This window comes from Oryctolagus cuniculus, chromosome 9 (genome assembly GCF_964237555.1).
Source record: "Oryctolagus cuniculus chromosome 9, mOryCun1.1, whole genome shotgun sequence".
NCBI classification, from domain to species: Eukaryota; Metazoa; Chordata; class Mammalia; order Lagomorpha; family Leporidae; genus Oryctolagus; species Oryctolagus cuniculus.
The window spans coordinates 11,498,641-11,524,448 of record NC_091440.1 but is presented as its reverse complement, the minus strand read 5'-3'; the positions used below and the strand labels follow the sequence as shown (position 1 = coordinate 11,524,448).

The 25,808-nt window shown below is 41.7% G+C and overlaps 1 protein-coding gene across 2 annotated transcripts in view; it reads right to left on the bottom strand.

The window, feature by feature from the left end:
- Positions 1-25,808, bottom strand: part of NALCN (sodium leak channel, non-selective) — a 375,525-nt gene that overhangs the window by 179,354 nt on the left and 170,363 nt on the right. For both annotated transcript variants that reach the window (XM_051849987.2, XM_051849988.2), the window contains one exon: positions 25,355-25,486. In XM_051849987.2, the coding sequence (XP_051705947.1) occupies positions 25,355-25,486 (132 nt within the window). The remainder of the gene's footprint in view (positions 1-25,354; positions 25,487-25,808) is intronic.

Genomic DNA, 25,808 nt, shown 5'->3' with positions numbered 1-25,808 from the left:
CTTTCACATGGTCATATATGTCTTCCTTCAACTTTATGATTTTTTTCTTTTTTGTTACCTTTTTGCTATAAAAGAGGACTTCAATAGGATTACTATCCATTCTTAATATCTAGGAACAACACCATGGTTTTCTATTTACTTGGACTATTATCTATATTCTTTAATAAAAATTTTCTCGTATATAATTTATATTCAGGCCTCTTTCACACCTCTGCCAAAAGTACACTTCCTGTGACACATTCGTCATCCCAGTCTCCACTCCTGTCTGCGTTTGCACAGAGAATTTACAAATTTATTTCTACTTTCTGGAAATGCAATTATCTCCTTTCCCCAAGGATCTTGCTGCTGGGGTTCAATGCCCATCGATTTTCCCTTCCTTTCATCTTCTTGGATATAATATGTAGACTGTGATTTACTTCTCTTATGATTAGCATCCTTTAGAGTGCTTTCCTCAAATAAACAGCAAGCGTTGTAGACTGTGAATCCCTTCACACTGAAGATGCATTTTGGAACCGGCAGAGCAGGTTTGGGCTGTATGTGATGCTCAGCTGCAGTTCTTTCCTTTCAAGGTGTTTAAATGAAGGCTCACTGTTCAGTGTATTTCGCTGGCTTCCGCAGGTTACTGAAGCCTGTTCCAAGCTAAAAGAGTTTTTTTCTTTATGTCTGCTATCAGGCGAGGTCACCAGGACACACTTAGGAAAGCATCTCTTCTTAGTTTAATGTCGCTGAGATTCCCGAGCCCTTTCACTCTGCAGATTTACACTTTTCTTCCTCTTGGGACCTTTTTTTTTCCTTCTCTCATTTATTATTATTTTTCTCCTATGTGCTCCTTTTTTTTTTTTTTTCAGGGCCTCTCTCCACACACACTTGGCCGGCTTATTTTACTGTTCCTTCCTGATCGCTATCCATCCTCACAACTTGATCTCCAATTTTAACAACTGCACTCTGTGAGTGTGCCTTTTTTAAACTCATCTTTTGGAAAATTTTAGGCAAAGTCTCACAAAGTTTTGTACCCGGAAGGCCACTCCTTGAGACATGGAAACCTTACACACTCTGTCTTTCATTGATTCTACTCGATGGGAGAACTCCTATACTCGTTGCCATCTTGGATTTCTGAGTTTTACCTTCACTTCTGAGTCCCTTTGTGGGAGGATATTTTTCTCTGCTTCACCATGGCATATGTTTTTGACATAACTTTTTTGTCTTATGTGATCCTGCTTAGAGGCAAATGCAGGACTGCAGAAGGCATCATGGTTTTTGGCACTGACAGACCTACAAACCACAGGCCCTTGGCTGGACATCAGGTGGAGGTGTTTTGGTGACAGCATTTCCCAGGGGCAGGGGGAGTCCTTCCGTCCCCCTTCCCCATCCTGGAGTAATGTAGCCTCTGAAGAGGTGCTCTTCCTGGTCCGTGGATCCCAGGGGGTTCTGTAGTCTCTTCCTGGACCACAAGCCCCGGGCAGACAGGTGCAGCTCCTCTGCTTCTTGCTCCAGAAGCTGCAAGGTAGCAAGCAGCCATCGCTCTCCAGCACTGGCTTCTCAGTGCTGGCCCTGCAATAATACAGGGGAGTTGTGTGACTGTGTTCTCACCTAGAGACGGTGGGGAGTCTCAGGTGCATCAGGAAGGTCCTACCCCCTTGTTCCATCTGGCTGCTGGACCAGCAGAGGAAGTATCGACAGACACCTCCAGCACCAACCTGGACTTTCACACCAAGACTTTCCATCCCAAGGAAAGAGTGCTCATTGATTTCAAAATGACTTAAAAAAAAAAGCAGCACACTACCAAAAAATGCTTGAAATGGATCCTAATAGATTGTGATCTAGTTATATATAAACAATTGATCACTTTACTAAATGTGTTTGTTACCAAAAAGACAGATGCAATGATTTATTTAAATGATCACAATTCACAGTAAAATATGCAAGTAGGTCCATTTGCATTATCATTTACTCAGTGGAAAGATGATATTCTCTTTAAAGACACTACAAGGCACTAAAAAGATTTAGGACACTATTATGTGATTATATTTAAACAGCTTTATTCGCACTGATTTTCCTATCAGAATATCTGAAATCAGATTCTCCTGGGATCAAACATCTTGCTTTCAACACATTGGTTAATTTTCACAAGGTCACATTCTTGCTCTCTGAAAAACAATACTGTACTCCAAATAATAATATGGTTTTATGGAAAAACAGTATAAATACAGATATGTCAAACTTGAAACTATGGGTTATCCTGTTAGAGAGAAGAACCATGTCAGGATTTAGAAGGACAGAATTGTAATATTTCAGTGTAGTTTGTGGGGGTTTAGTATAAGACTTCAGAGAGTACGTCAATGTAGACAAACCTGAGTGGAAGCAACAAAGAGGCCAGCTATAGGAACCTCTGCTCGGAACTCACCTTGACGGTAACTGGACAGGGAGGTAATTGTGAGGGTCGTGCTGTTGGCCACCTAGGAGGAGGAAGCCAACTGGGCAGTCTGCAGAGGCTAGTTTCTTGGGAAGACACCCACAAAATCACCTGAGCAGGTGCATCATCTTGGGGCTTCCTGCAAGCACCAGGCAGTCAACAGGTAGCCTGTGGCAGGGCGGCTGTGCACTCATCACTCCTACACTGGCAGTTTTCCAAGGCCTTGATGCCCTCAGCTTGCAGCTCTGCACCAAGATGGTCTCACTGGGACCCTTCCTCTGTTTTATTTCCATGATGGTTTAACTACAGCTTGTTTCCTCTAAACCTCACATTGAGATTTAATCCCCATTATGTGGTAGCAAGAGGTGGGACAAGGAGGGACTTTATAGGGGGGTGGTAGGGCTCTGCCCTCATGAATGGGTCAATCCAGTCATGTGACTGATGGATTAGTGGTTGATGGATTTTCACCAAGAGTGAGTCTGCTATAAAAGCCACATTGGCTATGCATCTTGCATGCCATGTGATAATCTGGGCCATTCATTGCCAGGCTCTGCCAACAAGAAGGTCATCATCTGATACAGGCTGCTGTCTTGGGCCACAATGATGAGCCCAAATAAACCTCTTTTCTTTCTCTACCAGACCTGGTCATGACACTGTTATTAGCAACAGAAAAGAGACTAAGACGGTAGCCTTGCAAACTATCCCACCATTTGTGAGCACATACAGTCAAACCTTATCTTTTACGAGTTATGATTTCTAAGAGTGTAATAAAATTTTCACAAATATTTTTGTTTCATTACTTGGAAAAAAAAAAAACTTGACACCAATACATAGAAAAAGAAGAATATTTCCTTCCTCTCATTCCCTGAGAGAGGGTTCCCAACACATGTTTAAATCACCCATCCCTTCCAAGGAATCTTTTAGAGAATTTATTTCTAATTAATACCTCACCTGGAATTTTCATACCCCCCCACATATATCTGTTTACATAAAGAATTTTCATGAAGTTCATAGGAAATGGGTAGTATGGAAAAACTGCGTGGATTTCAGAAATCTTTTTCCATCAAAATATGCTTATCTTTTATTTCTATTTTTCATCAAGTTTCTGAAGTCCTCTTATGTACTCTGAATATGGATCTCTACTTTATACATAATAAGAGAAGGCCTCCCCTTCCAACCAAGAACAAGTTTCACCCTTTGAGGGTGTCTTCACTCTGTTGACAATGCCTGCCAAGGAACAGGTGGTGAGCCTAGTGGTCAAATGCCTGTGTCCTGTATTGCAGCATCTGGGTTTTATCCCCAGCTCTGGGTCCTGACTCCAGCTTCCGGGCAGTGAAGACCCTCGGAGGCAGCGGTGATTGCTCAAGTCACTGGGTTCCTGCCACCAATCGGTGAGACCTTGACTGTTTTTCCAGCCATTGACTTTAGCCTCAGCCAGCCCTGGCCACTGTGGACATTTGGGGAGTAAACCAGCAGGTGGGAGAGTGCTGTCTCTCTCCATCTGCCTCTCAAATATATATATATATATATATATATATATATATATATATATATATATATATAAAATGCCTGCCAATAGGCTTACCAGGTTTGAAATCAACGTAGCAGTGTTTAACTAATACTCTCAGGAACACAGGTACTGTGAATTTTTGAACATTAAATTCTATTGCTTATATTCCTGTCCTTAAGAAAATTGTCACTAATGAAATGTAGATTTAAAATTAAAAATAGTTATTGTTCAAGGAAGTAGCAGTATATTTGTTTTCAGGGCAGCACATAACTTGTGAAAAGTTCTAGAAATTGGTTCTAGCTGCATGTTTTCCAGAAGAACTTGTAATTGGATTTGTAAGGGCAGCAGGTAAAACAACAAGATGATTGCCAAATTTCTGAAGCTAAGGAGAAAAACAACTGAAAGGAAAATGACATGCTCAATACAAGAGGAACAATGGAAATTGCTCTGCCCTTTTAATGCAATGAATAATGTATGAACATTTATAGGTGACAAATTATAAACGAGCTGATTGTGCCATGCAGGTCTGTGAAGATAAAATGTCAGAGATACCTCCCATATGTAGAAAGGTATCGGAAATCTCTTCTACAAGATTGGTGTTGCAGTCTCTATTTCATGATTTCAAAGAAACATAATGGATGTTCATGAGAAAATGAAGGCATATTTATCACAAAAGAAGATCAGAAGACACAAATCTCAAGAAACTCAGTTTGACTAACCCCATTCTCCTAAATGAAATTCAGGTTCAATAACACCATAAATGCTTACCTGAAGCTGTCTGCACACTCCCTACCCCTTGCCTAAAGTGTATCATCAGAATTTCAGAGTTAAAAAGCAGAATTTGAGATGGATGAGTTAATAGTTCAGACTTCATTACTGTAATACCTTTTAGCTAGCAAAATGCTGCCCATATCCTTTAGAAATAATTATGAGAAATTTTGTTGGAACTAAAATAAATGGCTCTTTTACATAACTTCTCTTTAAGGAATATCATATAGGATTGTAGTTTTAGCCCTTTTTATATTCCTGTGGAACGGTGGTCTTCCTACTTTTAACTTGGTGAATATTATGCTTAGTGGTGAATTAAGCCTGTGATTAGAGTAGATTAAAGTTATGTCTTTGCAAAAATTGATGAAAAGAAGGGAGGGAAGAGGAGTAAGGAAGTATGGTTATCTTCTTAGAACTTCACCTTTGAAATACATGAACTCTGTTCTCTTTACTTGAATAAAAAAGAAGATTAAAAAAGAAATATCATAAACCCAAATATCTTCTGAGGACCACAGAAATTACTTTTCTAAAGAAGATAACTTCCTACAAGATGGCAAAACAAGTCCATGCTCTATGAAGCCCTCTGCTTTGAACACATCACAATCTTAGGAAAAGCAGGAAAGCAAAGAGACAGCACAGAGCTGGAAACAAGGCAAACCTCTCTGAAAATCGGATTTGTTTGTTAAAAACAATGTCACAAATTCAAGTGTCTGGGAATCTAAAATAGTTTGGTATCAGAAAATATATGGCTTAAAGAAATTAAAGAAGAAAATCTGCAGATAGTTCAAGATATGTAGTCGAGTTTTCGATAAATAACTTTTTCTCTTGGAGAAAAGCTCTTACCAACCTAGGAATAAAAGTCTATTAAGATGATAAATGCATCTATGAAAGCCTATAAACAACATTATTGATGAGATAATAGGCATTCATTTCAAAAGATAAAAGCAAGCCAAGGATGTCCACTATCACTGCTTCAATTCAATATTTTAATAGAGACCCAAGCCAGGATAATGAAAGAAAAATATTAGAAATATAAGAGTTAGAAAAGGAGAGAAAGAATCTCCTTAATTTTAGGTCATTTGATTGTCTACATAAAAATTCCAAGCGAAACTATACACAGATTAGAACAAACAAGAAATTGCAATAAAGTTGTTGGGTATGAGATAAAATACAAGAGTCAATGACATTCCTACATAACAAATAATCAAAAAAATTCAAAAAGATTTCACTTATAAAATAAATTGTAGGATATCTAGGCATACATTTAACAAAAGATGTATAACTATTTGTAGAAAATCATTATTGAAAATAATAAAATGCAATAATAATAGTAAAAGAATGAAGAAAATATTTGCAAACTATTCATCTGACAAAGGATTCGTTCTCTGAAACATGCAAGGAACTGAAATACCTCAGCAGCAAATAAAATGAAATGAACAATCCATCCAGTTAAGAAATAGGTAAAACATGTAAGTAGATAGTTTCCAAAAGAAATAGAAAAGATCAACAAATACATCAAAAAATGCTCAGTATTACCAGCCACTAGGGAAATGCAAATCAAAACCACCATGAAGTATCATCTTATCCAAGTTGGTATGGTTATTATCAAAAAGACAAAAAAAAAAAATGCCAGTGAGGATATGGAGAAAAAGGAACCCTTGTAAACTGTTGGTGGGAATACAAATTAATAAAACCATTTTAGAGAATAGCATGAAGGCTCTCCAAAACACTAAAAAATACATCTACCATGTACCCCAGTCAACCCATTTCTAGGTAAATACAAAAAGGAAGTGAAATCATCATATGAAAGGTTTCTGCACTGTCACACTCATTGCAGCACTATTTACAATAGCCAAGGTATGGAAGCAACCTAGGTGTCCATCAGTGGATGAAGGGATATAGAAAATATGGTACATATATGTAATGCAGCGTTATTCAGGCATAGCAAAGAATGGAATCCTAACACTAGCAGAAACATGGATGGGACAGGACGTTGTTCAGTCAAATAAGCCAAATACATGAAGAGAAATACCATGTTCCCTTTCATATGTGGAAGTTAAACAAAACAAAATGTTGATTTGAACTTAGAAAAGTGATTGCTATAGGTTGGAAAGGGTGAGGAGAAGGCAGATGCAGGGAGGCTGGATCACGGGGACCAGAACTAGAAGCAGTAGGTTGTAGAATTCCACAGCACAGAGCAGTGACACACGTCACAACAACGTGCTAACAGACTGTGTAAAGAACGGGAGGAGAGCTGGCAGGCTCCAAACACAAGGATATAAGGAAATGCTAAGTCAGGTAGTGTGAGTTGACCGGTTTATACCACATGTAAGTATGAAATACTGCACTGGACCCCATACAAATATACAAGTATTACACACATGAATCAAAAAAAATTTTTAAATAAGCTATTTTTAAAAAAGATCCAAAAAATAGATATGTCCTTGATGTATGAACTCTGTAATTAACACACAATTATTCTTAGGTGTTTAAATTTAACTGAAAAGTGATCCCTGTTAAATATAAGAGTGGGAATAAGAGAGGGAGGAGATGTACAATTTGGGACATGCTCAATCGGACTTGCCCCAAATGGTGGAATTAGAAATGTGCCAGGGGATACCAATGCAATCCCATCAAGGTTGCATGTACCAATGCCATCTCACTAGTCCAAGTGATCAATTTCAGTTCACAATTGATCACACTGATAGGTCTAAGAGTCAAAGGGATCACACAAACAAGACTAGTGTCTGCTAATACTAACTGATAGAATAAAAAAGGGAGAGAATGATCCAACATGGGAACTGGGATACACAGCAGACTCACAGAATGCCAGATGTCCTAAACAGCACTCTGGCCTCAGAATCAGCCCTTGAGGTATTCGGATCTGGCTGAAGAGCCCGTGAGAGTATTTTAGGCATGGAAAGCCAAGACACTCTGGCAAAAAAAAAAAAAAAAAACCTAAATAAAAGATCTCTGTGCGTGAGATCCCAGTGGAAAGAACGGAGCCATCAAAGAAGGAGGTACCTTTCTCTGAAGGGAGGAGTGTCGCTCCCCCTCTTCGTGAAGGAACGACACAGGACCCTGCGCTGTTCTTTCGTCTGCTCGGCCCTCCCCGGGTTTGCTGCTGGTTCTTCCCGGGTTGGCTACTGTCCCTTCCACCTCCGTGGAAGGGCGGTTCCCCCTGGCCACTTTCCCCACTTCCGCAGGGGAGCGGCACACCGCCGGCCGGCTTTCTCGGGGGCTGCACGGGTTCCCTTAGATGTTCCCCATAGATGTTCCCGGTGCATGCCGTCTCTCTCCTCCTTTATAGTCCTCCTCCGCCAATCCTAACTCGGCTGCCCACACGCCGAGTACGCTGCTCTCCAATCAGGAGCAAGTCCTACAGTTTATTAGTTGAACTGGAGGCAGCTGTGCGGAAGCTGTTTACTTCTTTCCCAACGCCATGTTGTGGGAGAGCAGATGCATAGAATAAGTCTTAATTTCAGTAACTTAGTCCAGTCCGGATTGCTCCCCACAGATCCCCCTTTCTTTTTATTTTTTGGCGTTGATACGCGCCTGTCTTCGGTGTCCCGCGGCACACACTCTGCTCTACTTGCTAGAGTTGCCACAGGCTCTTACAAGTCCTATCAATCAGGCAAACCGAATCCGGGTCCTCTCTTCGCCATGTTGTGAGGAGGTTTTTAGGCGCTGATGCGTGCCTGTGTTCGGTGCCCTGCAGCGCATGCTCTGGTCGAGCCTGCAGGGGCTTACAAAACCTATCAGGCAAACCGAATCCAAGCCTTCTCATTGCCTTATTGTGGGGGAGACTTATTAGTGTTGGTTCGTGCCTATCTTCGGTGACCTGCAGCTCATACTCTGGTCGAGCTTTGCTGGCGCTTACCGCCTTAAATCAGGCAGACCGAATCCAAGCCTCCTAATTGTTGCATTGTGGGGAAGCTTTACTGATGTTAATTCGTGCCTGTCTTCGGTGACCTGCGGCTAGCCGCCCAGGTGCTCATCGCCTCACTAATCGGGCAGACCGAATCCAAGCCTTCTAATTGGCATGTTGAGGGGAGGCCTTATTTTTCTCTATTTCTCTATCTCCGGGCATTCCTACCTCTCCCATTTCACTTCTATCTTCCAGCATTCCCATTTCTCTTTTACTTCACTTCCAAACTTCTGTTTCTCTTATCCCCGCAGCTTCCCGGCACCTCGTCGCTTCAGCCCGCGCGCCTCTCTCATCTGCGCAGCTTCCCGGCTTTGCGAGGCTCGGCTTCGCGCGCTCCGCGGTCTCCACGCTTAACCCTTTCGCGTCTAAACCACGGCCTACGCCAGCGTTCCCTATCTATTCACGCCCCGTGCTCTCTCTGCACGCGGCGGCTTCCGCGAGTAACACAGCGTAGCTCACGTCTCCACCACTAGCATTCAATCCAAGTTCCCCGGGCTAGCCTGGCGAATTCAACCCAGCGTACGTCTCCGCCCCACGGTTTGGCTTCCCGTCCTTTGCTCCCCGGGCTAATCAGACGGATCCCAACCTGGCTCACGTTTCAGCTTCTGGTTTCAACTTTTCGCCCCCTATTCCCGGGCTAACTTGAGAACCCCAAAGTGGCTTCCGTTTCCGCCTCGGCCTGCCCCCCGCGGCTTCAATTTCCCTAACATTTTTCTCTACCCGGTATGTTTCCCCAAGCTTTCCTCCAACGATATTCCTCCCTCATTTCTCCTGGCCTCTCCCCACAGTCCGCGTCCGAGTCTGTTTGTTCTAGCTTTCACTTTTGCTTTCGACCTTAGAGATTTCTCCCAGCTTCCCCCCGTAGTCCGTATCCGAGTCTATGCCTAGGCTTTCAATAGCTTCTTCCGGCACCCTTTTCGTCCGGCTTTTCCCTAGGCTGTTTGCTAGTCTCTCTCTCCGGTATTTTCCCAATTCTTCCCGTTTCTTCCCGTTTCTTCCCTCCTAAGTTTGCTATCCGTCCTAGGTTTCCTATCCGAGTCAGGTTTCCTATCCGAGTTAGGTTTCCTATCCGAGTCACGGCACCATTATGTCGCTCCCCCTCTTCGTGAAGGAACGACACAGGACCCTGCGCTGTTCTTTCGTCTGCTCGGCCCTCCCCGGGTTTGCTGCTGGTTCTTCCCGGGTTGGCTACTGTCCCTTCCACCTCCGTGGAAGGGCGGTTCCCCCTGGCCACTTTCCCCACTTCCGCAGGGGAGCGGCACACCGCCGGCCGGCTTTCTCGGGGGCTGCACGGGTTCCCTTAGATGTTCCCCATAGATGTTCCCGGTGCATGCCGTCTCTCTCCTCCTTTATAGTCCTCCTCCGCCAATCCTAACTCGGCTGCCCACACGCCGAGTACGCTGCTCTCCAATCAGGAGCAAGTCCTACAGTTTATTAGTTGAACTGGAGGCAGCTGTGCGGAAGCTGTTTACTTCTCTCCCAACGCCATGTTGTGGGAGAGCAGATGCATAGAATAAGTCTTAATTTCAGTAACTTAGTCCAGTCCGGATTGCTCCCCACAGAGGAGAGAACTTCCACTTTGACTATGACCTTGTCTGAATAAGATTGAAGTTGGTGAACTCAAAAGGCTTCCATAGCCTTGGCAACTCATGACTAGAGCCTAGGGAGATTACTGACGCCATAAACAAGAGTGTCAAATTGTTAAGTCAACAACAGGAGTCACTGTGTACTTACTCCTCATGTGGGATCTCTTTGCTTAACGTGTTGTCCAATGTGAATTAATGCTAGAACTAGTACTGAAACAGTATTTTACACTTTATGTTCTGTGTGGGTGCAAACTGATGAAATCTTTACTTAATGTATACTAAATCGATCTTCTGTATATAATTGAAAATGAATCTTGATGTGAATGGAATGGGAGAGGGAGGGGAGATTGGAGGGGTGCGAGTGGGAGGGAAGTTATGGGCGGGGGGTAAAAAGCCATTGTAATCCATAAACTGTACTTTGGAAATTTATATTTACCAAATAAAAGTTAAAAAAGATTTATTTATTTGAAAGTCAGAGGTTACAGACAGAAAGAGACACAGAGAGAAAGGTCTTCCTTCCGTTGGTTCAGCCCCTAAATGGCCGCCATGGCCAGCACTGCACTGATCCAAAGCCAGGAGCCAGGTGCTTCCTCCCAGTCTGTCATGCGGGTGCAGGGCCCAAGCACCTGGGCCATCCTCCACTGCCTTCCCCAGACCACAGCAGAGAGCTGGGCTGGAAGAGGAGAACCGGGACTAGAACCCGCTTCCAATATTTGATACCGGCGCTGCAGGCGAAGGATTAACCAAGTGAGCCACGGTGCCGGGCCCCTTGATGTATATATTAAATCTCAATAGTAAAACACGAATTTTCATAGTGTAGAATAATATTAGCAAGGCCAAGAAGAGAAAAACAAATCTGAATAAGACAGTGTCAGTAGGCTTTCCCTAAAACACAGGAAAGCTTACTGTAGGGATAGTACTTATAAGAGCATTTATCAGTTAAATCTTAGATGTGTGGACACACAGATGAAGGCATCCAGGAGAGGCATACCCATGTATTAGTCTGACCTGTATCAGAGGTGTTACTGTATACATAAAGAGAGGATGAACTTTTCAATGAATTTGAGGACGATCGCTCCTCTATGGGGGGAAAATGAGACATCTAATCTTGGCCAAATGTCCTAAAGACTAAAAGGAGAAGAGCACAACTCTACAACCTTTAGATCTCAATACAGGAAGACATATTTAATGACTGTAATGTAGACACTACCCAAAAGCACCAAGACGGAAATGAAACACTACTAAATCTTATGCTATTAATGACATGAAAGAAATGACAAATAAAAGTGGCGAGGCAAGCTGCAGGTGGAAGAAGATGTCTACACTGCACATCATCGGATAACTGCAAAAAAGTTAGGATCCAGATAGAAAGATATTCAAAGAAGAGGACACACGGAATATAAAAAAAGTTAAATCTCCACCTTACTCAAGACAATGCTTATTAAAACTGTAACCATTCTTTTTTAAATCAGATTGAGAGAAAACTGAAAATCCGGAATGAACAGAAAGCGTTTAGCATGAAGTACAGCTGCTCATATATTGTCGTGGGAATGTGAACTGATAGAAGTACTGTGAAATGCAACTTCGCAGTATCTGGCAAAGTTGAATGTGATCGTATTATATCATCTAGCAAGGTTAGGCCTAGTTTTATGACTACATGCTGTAGGAAAATCTCCCCCAAGTCTGGTATTAAAACTCAAATGCGTTGCAGTGCCAGCATCCCACATGGGTGCTGGTTCGAGTCCCAGCTGCTCCACTTCTGGTCAGGCTCTCTGCTATGGCCTTGGAGAGCAGTAGAAGATGGCCCAAGTCCCTGAGCCCCTGTACCCACGTGGAGATCTGGAAGAAGCTCCTGGCTCCTGGCTCCTGGCTTTGGATAGGCGAGCTCTGGCTGTTGCAGCCAATTGGAAAGTGAACCAGCAAATGGAAGACCTCTCTCTCTCTGCCACTACTTCTCTCTCTGTGTACCTCTGACTTTCAAATAAATGAATAAATCTTAAAAAAAAAAAAAACTCAAATGAGTATCTTATTGAAGCATTGTCTTCAACAGTAAAAGGTAGGAAGCAACCAAAATATCCATTGTCACTACATACAGAATAAATGAATGCTACATATGACAACTATTCCTAAACAAAATGATGGATGAACAAGCAGACCTAGTTGCATAATGCCACTTCACACTATTATAATTCGTGGTTTAGAATGATGGATGTGCTTCTCTATTGATTAGGGAGAAGGATGAGGTTAAGAGGAGGTACTCAGGGAGCTTCATCTCTATTCATGAAATTTTGTTTCCAAATGAGAATCAGAACCAAACATGAACAACTGTGAAATTCTGAAAAAGTGAAGTGGTGGGCACAGAAATGTTGACCGCACCGTTTTCTCTACATGTTGAGTTTATGGAACATCTGATACTTAGGAAAGAACTTAAAGTTTATGGACTTCAAAGGATAAAAACTTCAAATGAAAGGACAAAGCAAAGAGGACTATAGAACAGAGTCTGGCAAAGCAACCATGGGTCATTCATTAAGGCTAATCTGAATAAACCAATCCTGTCCAAATCTTATCAATGCAATTATTTTAGTCTCAGCACCTTCTGCTGGACCAATAATCTGTTAGAGACAACATGAGAATTCAGAGAGTGAGCTCCAACACGCATGAAGAGTGAGAAGCTGTACTGACCTCAGTCACACAAGGACACCAGGAAAACCAGGGAAGAAGCACGTTCCCAGGACTCTGACTGAGAGAAATGTTGAGTGAAGAATGGACAGAGCAAAACAGAGACTCTGGAAGGAAGTGAGGACCGAGGACAGACACACTGCCAGCAGCACCTCTCCATCCTCCCACTGGATCCTGACTGGGAAATGCAATCTTGCAAAGACAAGGCAGGAAGAAGCTGTGGTGGCCACCACCAATGGCAGCTCTGACTGAGGGAGAAGTCCACCATCCCCACTGGCCTCAGTTCCAGCCTGTGGAGCTGACAGGCATCTCAGCAACTACTTTTCTCCACAAAAGGAGGCTGCATTGTCCAACCCCCTTCCCCACGCTGAAGCGCCAGACCCATTTTGATGCAGAGTTGCTGCTGAACTCTGTTCTCACTAGGGGACAGTGGACAGTCCTGCTGCTGTCAGAGGCCACCGGAGCCAGGGATAGTGCAGCTTGCAGGGCAGACAGCAGAGGGGACAGATCTCACAGAGGGGTTGGGGGGCACACTACAGAGTGAGTCGGTGCTCTGGACGGTGCACACACCTGGGTGGGTGAAGTGAGCTGGCATGGTGAGCTCACTCTAAGTTGTGAATCAGCCGGTTCACCCTGGCACACTAGGTGGCTCTAACACCGTCTCTCCCACTGACCATAACCAGAGACATTTTCCACACCCATCTGGGGTGTCATTCTGTTCTCTCGCCCCACCCACAAACCTGGGCAGAGCTCATTTTCCTCACTTAGCATAACCTGGAGCTCAGGTGTAAGCATTAGGTGTTCCACTGAGCCCCAGAGGTACATTTACAGCAGTAATTATTACTATTCCACAGGAGAGACAGAACAAGAGATACTCCAGATGTGCAAAAATCAACACAGAAACATAACAAACATGAACAAGGAAGGCGACATGCCTCCCTGCAAGGACAATAATACATTAATATTGGACTGTGAAGACAGAGAAATGGGCAAAATGCCTGAAAAATAATTGAAAGCAAAGTTTGTAAGTTTACTCAGAGATATAGAGAAACAGTTAAATGAAATTAAGAAATAAGCACATGGCATGGAAGAGAAACTCAGCAAACACATAGAGATACTGAAAAAAAAAAAAAAAGAAACCCAGAGATAATGGAAATGCAGTATTTGATAAGTCAAATAAAAACAACAACAGACTTGGTGAGGCAGAATATCTCAGAAGACAGGTATTTTGAAATATCTCATTCAGATACAATAGAAGAAAAAATCAGAGAGACTGAAAATGGTGTCTGGGTTCTATAGGATACTAAAAATGACCAATTATGTCAGTCTTAGGGATTCCTAAAGGTATGGGGAAAAAACCAATGATTTAGAAACCTGTTCAGGGGCTGGCACTGTGGCGCCGAAGGTTAACCCTCCAACTGTGGTGCTGGTGTCCCATCTGGGCGCTGGTTCTGGTCCTTGCTGCTCCTCTTCCAGTCCAGCTCTCTGCTGTGGCCTGGAAAAGCAGTGGAGGATGGCCCAGGTGCTTGGGCCCCTGCACCCGCATGAGAGACCAAGAGGAAGCACCTGGCTTCTGGCTCTGGATAGGCCCGGCTCCAGCTGTTGCAGCCATTTGGGGAGTGAACCAGCAGAGGGAAGACCTTTCTCTCTGTCTCTCCCTCTCACTGTTTGTGACTCTGCCTCTCAAATAAAGAAATAAAATCTTTAAGAAAAAAAGAAAGAAAAGAAAAACTTCCCAAATTGGCAAAATCAAGGAAAAAAAAGAAAACCTATTCAATGAAATAAAAATAGAAAATTGCTCTAATTGGGAGAAAGATATGGACATCTGAATACAGGAAGCCCACAGAACCCCCAATAGGCATGATCAGAAAAGAGCCTTAGCAAGACACATTACAGCTAAATGTTCAAAAGTAAAACACAAGGAGAATACCCTAAAATTGCAGAACAGAAATGCTAGGTCACATATAAAGGAACTCCCATCTGAGTGACAGCAGATTTCTCAACAGAAACTGTATTGGCCAGGAGAGAATGGAGAAATACTCTCTGAGTCCCAAAAGAAAGAAAAACTACCAACCCAGAATACTTTATTCAGTGAAATCCTCATTCACAAATTAACATGAACTAAAGACATTCTAAGACAAGCAAAAATTGAAAGAATTTGTCACCACCTGGCCAGTCTTACAAATGATACCTAAAGATGTACTGCACCCAGAAATAGAGAACGCCAATCCGCATCATGAAAGAATGTGAAGGCAGAAATCCGTCAAGTCAAGTAACAAAAGAAATTCAGAACAAACAATAGAAATATTTATGAAAAAAATGACAAGACCAAGGCATTACTTATCAATAATAAACTTGAATATAAATGGAATAAATTTTCCACTTTCCAAATGGGGTTGGTAATGTGGTATAGTAGGCTGGGCCTCCCCCTGTGCTGCCAGCATCCCATATGGGCACCAGTTCATGTCCTGGTTGCTCCTCTTCTGATCCAGTTCTCTGCTTATGGCCTAGGAAAGCAGTGGAAGATGGCCCAGGTACTTGGGATGCTACATCTGTGTGAGAGGTCCAGAAGAAGCTCTTGGCTTCTGGCTTTGGATTGGCTCAGCTCTGGCCACTGTGGCCATCTGGGGAGTAAACCAGTGGATGGAAGACCTTTCTCTGTCTCTCCCTCTCTCTCTAACTCAACCACTCAAATAAATAAATAAATAAATAAATAAATTTTTTTAGAAAAGGTACAGACTGGCTGAATGGTTAAAAGAATATTTTTCTATATGCTGCCTATGGGAAACACTGTTCACCAATAGATACATACAGACTGAAAGTGAAAGGATGGAAAACTTATTCCATGCAAATGGAATACAATACAAGCAGGAGTAGATATGCAAATACCAGAAAAAATATATTTTAAGACAAAAACTGTTAAAAAAGAAAAAGAAGGTCATTATGTAATGAGTAAGGGGTCAATTCAACAAGAAGGTATGACTATGGTAAATGTACATGCATCCAATGATAAGGCACCGAGTTTTATAATTCAAGTGTTAATGGATCTAAAGGGAGACATTAACTTCAATACAACAATAATGGGGGACTTTGACACCTCATTTTCACCAATGTACAGATCAACTAGACAAAAAAATCATCTAAGAAACAACAGAGCTAATCTAAAGTATAGACCAAATGGACCTAAAATATATACAGAATATTTCATCCCACAGCTGCAGAATACACATTCTTTTCATCTTCACGGAACATTCTCTAGGATAGATCATATACTAGACCAAAAAAGAAGTCTCAACAAATTGAAAAAATTGAAATCATGTCATGTATTTTTTTTTCTGACCACAATGGATTAAAGCTGGAAATTAACAACCAAATAAATCTAGAAAATATACAAACACATGGAGACTGAACAACATGCTCCTGAATGAACAATGGGTCATACAATGAAAAAAAAATGGTAATAAAAATTCCTTGAAATGAATGAAAATGAAAATACAACATATCAAAATTTAAGGGATACAGCAAAAGCAGTGCTAAGGGGAAAATTTATAATAATAAGTACCTACATCAAACATTGGAAAGGAATCAAATAAATTATCTAACAATGCATCTCAAGGACCTAGAAAAATAAGAACAAACCAAACCCAAAATTAATAGAAAAGCTGGAAGTATTTTCACTAAGATCCAGAACCAGACAAGAATTTTTGACACTCTCATCACTTCTATTCAATACAGTTCCACAAGTTTTAGCGAGAGAAAAAGTACATGAAATGGATTCAAATTGGAAAGCAAATGACATAATCCTTTATATAGGGGAACCAAAAGACTCCACTAAGAGACAAAACCTCTTGAGAGATTTTGGCAAATTGCAGGATATAAAATCAAAACACAAAATTAATAGCATTCTTATACACCAACAATACTCTGATGGAAAAAAGACTAGTCCCATTAACAATAATTACAAAAATTTAAATATATTGGGAAAATTTAACTAAGGATGTAAAAGATTTATACAATGAAAATTACAAAATGTTAATGAAATAGAAGAAATAAAAATGAAAAATCTTCCATGTTCATGGATTAGAAGAATTCAAGATATCCATATTACCCAAAGCAATTTACAGATCCAATGAAATCCTAATCAAGATACCAAAGGCAATTTTCACAGATCTAAAAATCCTAAAATTCTTATGAAAACACAACAGACAAAGCAATTGTAAACAATAAAAAGCTGGAGATATCACAATACCAGATTTCAAGACATACTACATAGCTGTTATAATCAAAACAGCTTGGTACTGGCACAAAAGTAGGTTGTATAGACCAATGGAACTAAATAGAAACTCTGCAAACTAATTCCTACATCTGCAACCAACTAGTTTTTGAAAAGTGAGCTAAAACACTCCCTGGAGAAAGAACAGTCGCTTAAACAGATGGTGTAGGGGAAATTGGATTTCCACATGCAGAAGTTTGAAACAAGACATCCTTACATCTTATTCAATAATAAACTCACAATGAATCAAGGATCTAAAGCTAAGACCGAAAACATCAAATTACTAGAGGAAAGCATAAGGGAAATGCTGCAAGACATGGGCTCAGGCAAAGATTTCTTGGCTAAGGTCCCAGAAGCACAGGTGGTAAAAGCAAAACATAGACAAATGAGATTACATCAAGCTAAGAAGCTTCTGCCCAGCAAATGATATAATTAACAAAATGAAGAGGCAATGGACAGAATAGGAGAAAATCTCTGAAAACTATGCATCCAATAAGGGATTAATATCTCGATTATACAAAGTGCTCCAGATATTCCATAAAAACAAACAATCTAGTTAAGAAATGGACAAAGGATAAAAATAGGCACTTTTCAAAGAATGAAGTACAATTGGCCAAGAGACACATGAAAAGATGCTCAGGATCACTATCCATTAGGGAAATGCAAAAAACACAATGGGGTACCCCCTCATTCCATTTAGAATGGCTATTATCCAAAAAATAATAATAATAAAAAACCCAAAAAACAAAAGCAAAACAAAACAAAAAATCCAAAGCTGTCAAGGATGTGGAAAAAAAGGTACTTTAATTCCCTGTTGGCAGGAATGTTAATTGGTATAACCATTATGGAAAAAAGTATAGAGATTCTTCAGAAAACTAAAAAATAAGTATATCATATGACCCAGCTATCCAATTTTAGAATATATTCAAAGAAAATTAGTCAGCATGTGAAAGAGCTATATGCACTCTCAAGTTTATAGCAGCTCAGTTCACAATAGCAAAGATATAGAATCAACCTAGATGCCCATCAACTGATATTTAGATAAAGAAAATGTGAGATATATATATATATATATATATATATATATACACACACACACACACACACACACATTATGGAATATTATCAAGCTATAAAAAGAATGAAAACCTGACATTTGTAATGAAATGGATGCATGTAGAGATCATTACGTTAAATGAAATAAATGAGACCCAGAAAGAGAAACATCACATATTTTCTCTTACTTGTAGAATTTAATAAAGAGAGTATAAAAACTGTGTGGGCACCAAATCATTTGGTATTAATTATAAATATTGCTTCACTGAATCTTACCATGCAAATGACAATATAGTCTTCTTTCCAATGTTAAAAAAAAAGAAATGTAGGGGGTAGATAATGAGGACTCTTGAGGTATTAGTAATGCTTTGTTCTTAATTTGGGTGTTGGCTACTAGTATGCTTAGAAGACCAAAACTCACTTATCTGTACACTTAAATACATTTCTTGGTATGTACACTATATTTTAATAGTTTGTTTAAAAAACATTAATTCTCCCCTATTATAGGCATTTCCAAAGAGCTGGTATATTTGACAGATTATTTCTGATCACCTCTGACATAAATTTAACAATTACATTAGCTTTCTACTGTAAAAATTATGATTTTAGATTTATTAAAATCATGGACTTGATAAATGAAACTGTTGACATAGATGCTTGTTGAAGCAAACACTAACTTGGAATCATTTTATCTAGTTTTTCTCATATAGTCAATGAACTATAGTGGGTAAATCACTTAGTTCATATAAATTTAAGGTATAATCTGCATCCAGGATAATACTGATAATCCCTCAAGACTCTGATGGAACCACAATTTGTAAAACTAAAAAGAAGTCGTTGGAGTCACAAATCTTTTCCTGTGTCTTTTTCACTTTATTCACTTCTGATTTTCCTTTACCAAGCACAATTGGCATGTAAAAAGGGTCTGAGGTACTCCTTTCTTTCTGATCTCTTTATAATGGAATGAGATGAAGAATTTCATGTGAAATATTTGCAGGGAGCCTTTGAATCTATTTGGAGGAAATACCTGGGGTAGGTCACTAAGAGTGCCCAAGTCACTTGCCTCTCAAGCAGATGAAAATGAATAAATGAGTGTTTTTTAAAACGACACAGCAAAGAGGAAGTAGGGAATGCAAGTCTGGGTGTGGAGTGGATTGCTGTGCATGAGTGGGGAGGGGACAGCCTGCATCAGAGATGAGACGATACAGAGGTGGACTGGGAGGGAGGAAAAGATACACTGGAGGAAGACACACCTCTCTGTGGGCTATGTTCCTGTGGGGCATGTAGTTCGAGTCCTTTCTCTCTCTTCTCTGGCTACATAAGTAAATGCACATTAAAGCTTAATACCTGAAGCAGGAAGAGGGCTGGGCTCCCAATTCAGGTGGACTCAGAGCAAGGCAGTGTACCTGGGACTAACGTTAGGAGGACAAACAGAGTTGACTTTGGGCAATAAAACAGTAGACTTCTCTGCTGCTCTGTGTGCTTGCTTGCTCCATTATTGGGTCTCTCCCTTACATTTGGGAGTTTCTTAAAAAGCAAATTCTGTTAAAACTGTTCTTTTTTTGTACATAACACTGCATTTGCCTAATTTTTATTAAATGTATTGAATACATTTTGTTAAATGTATAGCCTATGTATAACAATAGGGAGAAAACACTGCTTAAATTTTGTTATTAAGAAAACAAGAATGCGGGCAAGCATTGTGGCACAGTGGATTAAAGCCCTGCCCTGCAGTACCAGCATCCCATATGGGCGCTGGTTCGAGTCTCAGCTGCTCCACTTCTGAACCAGCTCTCTGCTATGGCCCAGGAAAGCAGTAGAAGATGGCCCAAGTCCTTGGGTCCCTACACCTATGTGAGAGACCTGGAAGAAGTTCCTTGCTTTTGGCTTTGGATCAGCTCAGCTCTGGCCATAATTTGGGGAGTGAACCAGCAGATGGAGGAACTCTCTCTCTGTAACTCTTTCAAATAAATAAAAATAAATATTTTAAAAAAAGAAAAGAATATGCATTTTGAAGTACAGTTATATTCATTCTAAACACATTAATTTATGTATAATAATAATGTGCTCCCTAAGATCAAAATGAAAAATTAAAACCCTCACAAAGTAAAATCAGTCTGTTATGTTTATGTATTGGCTAGAAAAAAGAAACTATTTTCCTGTTTCTTAACTAATTCTAAATTTAGGTTAATTAATTAAAGTCACAAAACAAGTACCCAACTTTACATCAGAAGCTAAGCAGCTTTAATTTATTCTTTTTTTTTTTTTTAATTTTTTGACAGGCAGAGAGGACAGTGAGAGAGAGACAGAGAGAAAGGTCTTCCTTTTGCCCTTGGGTCACCCCCCAATGGCCGCCGCGGACGGCGCGCTGCAGCCGGGGTACCGTGCTGATCCAATGGCAGGAGCCAGATACTTATCCTGGTCTCCCATGGGGTGCAGGGCCCAAGGACTTGGGCCATCCTCCACTGCACTCCCGGGCCACAGCAGAGAGCTGGCCTGGAAGAGGGGCAACCGGGACAGAATCCGGCGCCCCGACCAGGACTAGAACCCCGTGTGCCGGCGCCGCAAGGCGGAGGATTAGCCTAGTGAGCTGCGGCGCCGGCCCTTAATTTATTCTTAAAGGATGTTTTTTAGACTATGAGTTGTCTCCTGGTGGGTAGAGTGGTTTAGTTTGGATTTCTAAATGATTTATTTTAGAATATGTGTCAATTTAAGAAAGAACTGACAGGTCATGGCCTTTTGTGATCTATTTTAAACATTAACTTTCTAAAATATTACATAATGCTATTTCCTAAAATACTTTAATAGTCCATAACCTTGAATTACAGTTATTATAGCTGTTTGGGGGATTAAATGAGATAATTAAGTGAGGCAAGTCCCTTTCAAGCACTTCTTTGGAGGGTCAGCTTCCAAAAATGTAGCTCTTGTCATTGTTAATATATTTCATTTAGCAAATGAGAATGCTGGTGGAAATGCTCCCTTCTTCTATTACTTAAACCGAGATTCAGATCATTGCTTATATTTATAAAATTCATTTAAATAATGTTTATTTTGGTAGAAAAAAATTTTGAAATCTATGCACAATAGTGTTTTTCATAACACACATTTTCGTGAACTTGCTGAAGACCCTCGTGTGGATTTGGGAATGATACCCCACCTGTTACTCTTGGACAGTCTGTGGAGACATAGTCCCTGCAGCTACGCTCTCCTCATTTCTCCTTCAGGCTGTTTCGCTTGCCCTCGGCCTTGCCCTCGACTTCCCTCTGCTCCAAGCACTGTCCTCACTCTCAGTGATGTCAGTGTCCAGCTGAAGATTCAACCGATACCTTTGCTTTGACAGTTCCTTGGCATTTCTGCTTTGGTTACATCATTATCTTCAAGCTACCCACTGGTACAGAACACCCTAGATTGTGTATTTGATTACTCAAAATTATTCTGGTATTACGAGGTCCTGGATCCCACTCTCCGATCACCATCTTACTTTCTAGCTCTCTTATTTCACCACTTCAATCACATCTGTTTTGTGACCATATGGAGAGATTTCACCCTTCACATCTGCACTTCCATTCTCTGCTTTTCTTTCCTTCTTTCCATATTTAACCTAGAGAAAAAAAAGACAGACTGGGAGAATGTGTTTCCATCTTCTGGTTCATTTCCAAATGCCTGCAACAGCTAGAGCTGGCCCAGGCCAAAGTCTGGAACCCGGAATTCAATCCAGGTCTTCCACATGAATGGCAGGAATCTATTACATGGACCATCACAGCTCTTTCCTAGGGTCTGTCACTGGCATAACGCTGGAATCAGGAGCCGAAGTCAGGACTTAAACACAGCTGCCCTGATTTGCAGCACGGGTGTCTTAACTGGAGTCTTAGGTGCTAACTAAATACCAACTCCTGCTGTGTCATTTTAAAAAGTGTTCATTTATTTATTTTCATCTACTTGAGAGGCAAATGAGAGCAAGAGCAAGGTATGTTCCATCCATTGGTTTACTCCCCAAATGGCTGATACAGCCAGGGCTGCCCCAGCCCAAAGCCAGAAGTCAGACTCAATTTGGGTCTTCCATGTGGGTGCCAGGGGCCCAAGTAGTTGGGCCATCATCTGCTGTATGCCGGGATGCATTAGCAGGAAGCTGGATTGGAAGCAGAGTAACTGGGTCTTGAACTGATACTCTGATATGGGATGTGGTTATCCCCAAGCAGCAACTTAACTTGTAGTGACACAATGCCCACCTTTCCACACTGCATCTTTTTTTTTTTTTAAACAGGCAGAGTTAGACAGAGAGAGAGAGAGAGAGACAGAGAGAGAGAGAGTGAGAGAGAGAGAGAGAGAGAGAGAGAGAGAGAAAGGTCTTCCTTCTGTTGGTTCACCCTCCAAATGGCCACTATGGCCGGCAATCCGAAGCCAGGAGTCAGGTGCTTCCTCCTGGTCTCCCATGCAGGTGCAGGGCCCAAGGACCTGGGCCATCCTCCACTGCCTTCCCAGGCCACAGCAGAGAGCTGGGCTGGAAGAGGAGCAACCAGGAAGAATCCGGCGCCCCGACCGGGACTAGAACCTGGGGTACCGGTGCCACAGGCAGAGGAGCCTAGTGAGCCATGGCGCCAGCCTCCCTTGGCTTTCAATAACAATCCATTCTTTTTGTGCTAGATTTACAGCCAAATTACACTCTTTTTTTTCAGGTGTTGGTCTGTATATAATTTCTCCGTAACCCCTTGTCATTAGTTCTACACAGTATAAACATCTTGTTACCGTTTATTGCCTAAACTCTTTTTTTTTTTTTTTTGACAGGCAGAGTGGACAGTGAGAGAGAGACAGAGAGAAAGGTCTTCCTTTTCTGTTGGTTCATTTATTTGGAAATCAGAGTTACCCAGAGAGAGGAGAGGCAGAGAGAGAGAGAGAGAGAGAAGAGAGTGAGAGCGAGAGTAAGAGCGAGAGAGGTCTTCCTTCCATTGGTTCACTCCTCAATTGGCCACAATGGCCAGAGCTGTGCAGATCCGAAGCCAGGAGCCAGGAACTTCTTCTGGATCTCCCATGTGGGACTTGGGCCATCTTCTTTTGCTTTCCCAGGCTGTAGCAGAGAGACCCAAACTGGTACCCATATGGGATGCTGGCACTTCAGGCAGCAGCTTTACCTGCTATGCCACAGCACAGGCCCCTTGCCTAAACTCTTGATAGACTGTAAATTCCCTAGACCAGGTGGCCATGAGGCAAGTGTCATATTACAGAGATTCCCTCTAGTGGGAGTTTACTATCAAGGATATTTCCTTGCAAGAAACAAACCTCCAAGAAGGGAGATATGTAACTGACTCCTTCAAAGATTCTCTATATGCACACAGAGGTTTACATTCAATAGGGACATGCAACTAATTATTTTTCAGAAAAGCTTGAGCATAAGTAGATTGAACTTTTTTTTAAAGACTTATTTGAGGCCGGCCCTGAAGCTCACTAGGCTAATCCTCCACCTTGTGGCGCCGGCACACCAGGTTCTAGTCCCAGTCAGGGCACTGAATTCTGTCCCGGTTGCCCCTCTTCCAGGCCAGCTCTCTGCTGTGGCCAGGGAGTGCAGTGGAGGATGGCCCAAGTGCTTGGGCCCTGCACCCCATGGGAGACCAGGAGAAGCACCTGGCTCCTGCCTTCGGATCAGCACGGTGCGCAGGCTGCAGTGCGCCGGCGGCAGCGAGCCAGCCGTGGCGGCCATTGGAGGGTGAACCAACGGCAAAGGAAGACCTTTCTCTCTGTCTCTGTCTCTCACTGTCTACTCTGCCTGTCAAAAAAAAAAAAAAAAACAACAATAAAAAAAGACTTATTTGACTTATTTATTTATCTGAAAGGCAGAGTTAGAAAGAGAAAGAGGGAGAGGGGGAGGGAGAGGGAGAGGAGAGGGAGAGGAAGAGGGAGAGGGAGAGGGAGATGAGAGATGTCTTCCATCCACTTTGTATGACCCAAATGGCTACAACTGCCCAGGCCAATGCAAGCTGAAGCCAAGAGCGAGGAAATCCATCTTGGTCTCCCACATGGGTGGCAGGGGCCCAAGCACGTGGTCTGCTGCTTTTCCCAGGTGTGTTAGCAGGAAGCTGAATCAAAAGTGGAGCCTCCAGGACTTGAACTGGCACCCATATGGGATGCCAGCAATGCAGATGACGGCTAAGCCAGTTGTACCACAATGCCTTTCCCTATACCGAATCCATTTCTAAATTCACCCATTTCTAAATGTACAGGGAGAAATCTGAGTATCCAAGAGATCTCAATCGTATAGAAAACTGATATTTTTAAATGTAAACAATGCTTTTATAATAAAATTAATCAAACTGAGATCTTTTTTGCCTTTTAAGTTAGCTTTCTCAGATATTAGATACTTCGAGTAAAGCACAACTATACATAAATGGGTTCCTATATGTCACCTGATTTTTACAAAACATATGAAGAATCTCAAAACATGTGGGGAAAATAGAACTAAAAGTTAAATTCATATTAGTACAAAAATAGCCAAGATGCGTACATTGTTTTTTGATAATATACATTTTCCATGAACTTTTTGAAGTAGCCTTCTATAGCCATTGAGTCTGGAGCTAGATTTTAGATACGACATTTTTTCCACAATGGAAAAAAATAATGGAGTCTAGGAATCATTAAAATGCTGAAGAATCAAATATTAACGAGCTTACAGATAAGAAGCACTATTCCAAAAGCCCCTACTATGTTATGCCAGATGCTACAGTGATGCTCAGTCTCTAATCCTGCCTGCTATTGATTTGGTATCTTTAGTGTGGCTTGTAACACTTCAGTTGCTAGTGCAATAATCATTGTATTATCTCTTCAAACTTCCTCCCAATCCCCGGCATGTGGATCTGGCATGCTGACTTGCTTATTTATAATCCCCTGACTGCATGCTTGCTTACACTTCACAGGAAACAAGGCAAAGGTGGAGAGGAAAGCATCAGAAGGGTAACGCCCACGGAAAAAAGGTTCCCAGACAACAGGACACACGGAGGGGAAGGTAGCAAGACAGTGGCCAGAAGAAACACACAGAAAGGGCAACAGATCAGCTTGGGTGGGAACTGAGTAACCCCAGACTGCAATGCATTTCACGTCCGTGTGAGCCCTGCGAGGCTGCCCTCGCCCTCGCCTCCCCGGAGCTGCGTACCTCGGCCAGGTAGAACTCATCGTGCTGCCTCCGGAAGTTCTCTCCTTTGTAGTAGTTGCTTGCGGCCACGATCACATCCACGGTCACCATGCTCAGGATGAACATGTGGAACACAGACGATCGCATCATTTTCTGGGGAGGCAAAAACAGATCAGCTCATCACAAAGAACCGACCCTCAGGACCACAGAAATCATTAGTGTTTTCAGACTTCAACTGACCACATCATCGTGATTGGCTGCTGTGTGCCACCATGCTACCAAGACGTTTGTCAATGTCCCTTACTACTGAGAGTGCCAGCGGAGGGGTCCTTCTCCTCAGACAGCTAACAAATGGCTGGGAAGTAGTCTGAGTCTTTGCATTAAAAATGGAAAACATATTTCATCTGTGTATAGTTCACATCTCATTGTCAGTGGTTGGGTAGATGATATTTTTTAAAAGTTGTATTTTTTTAAC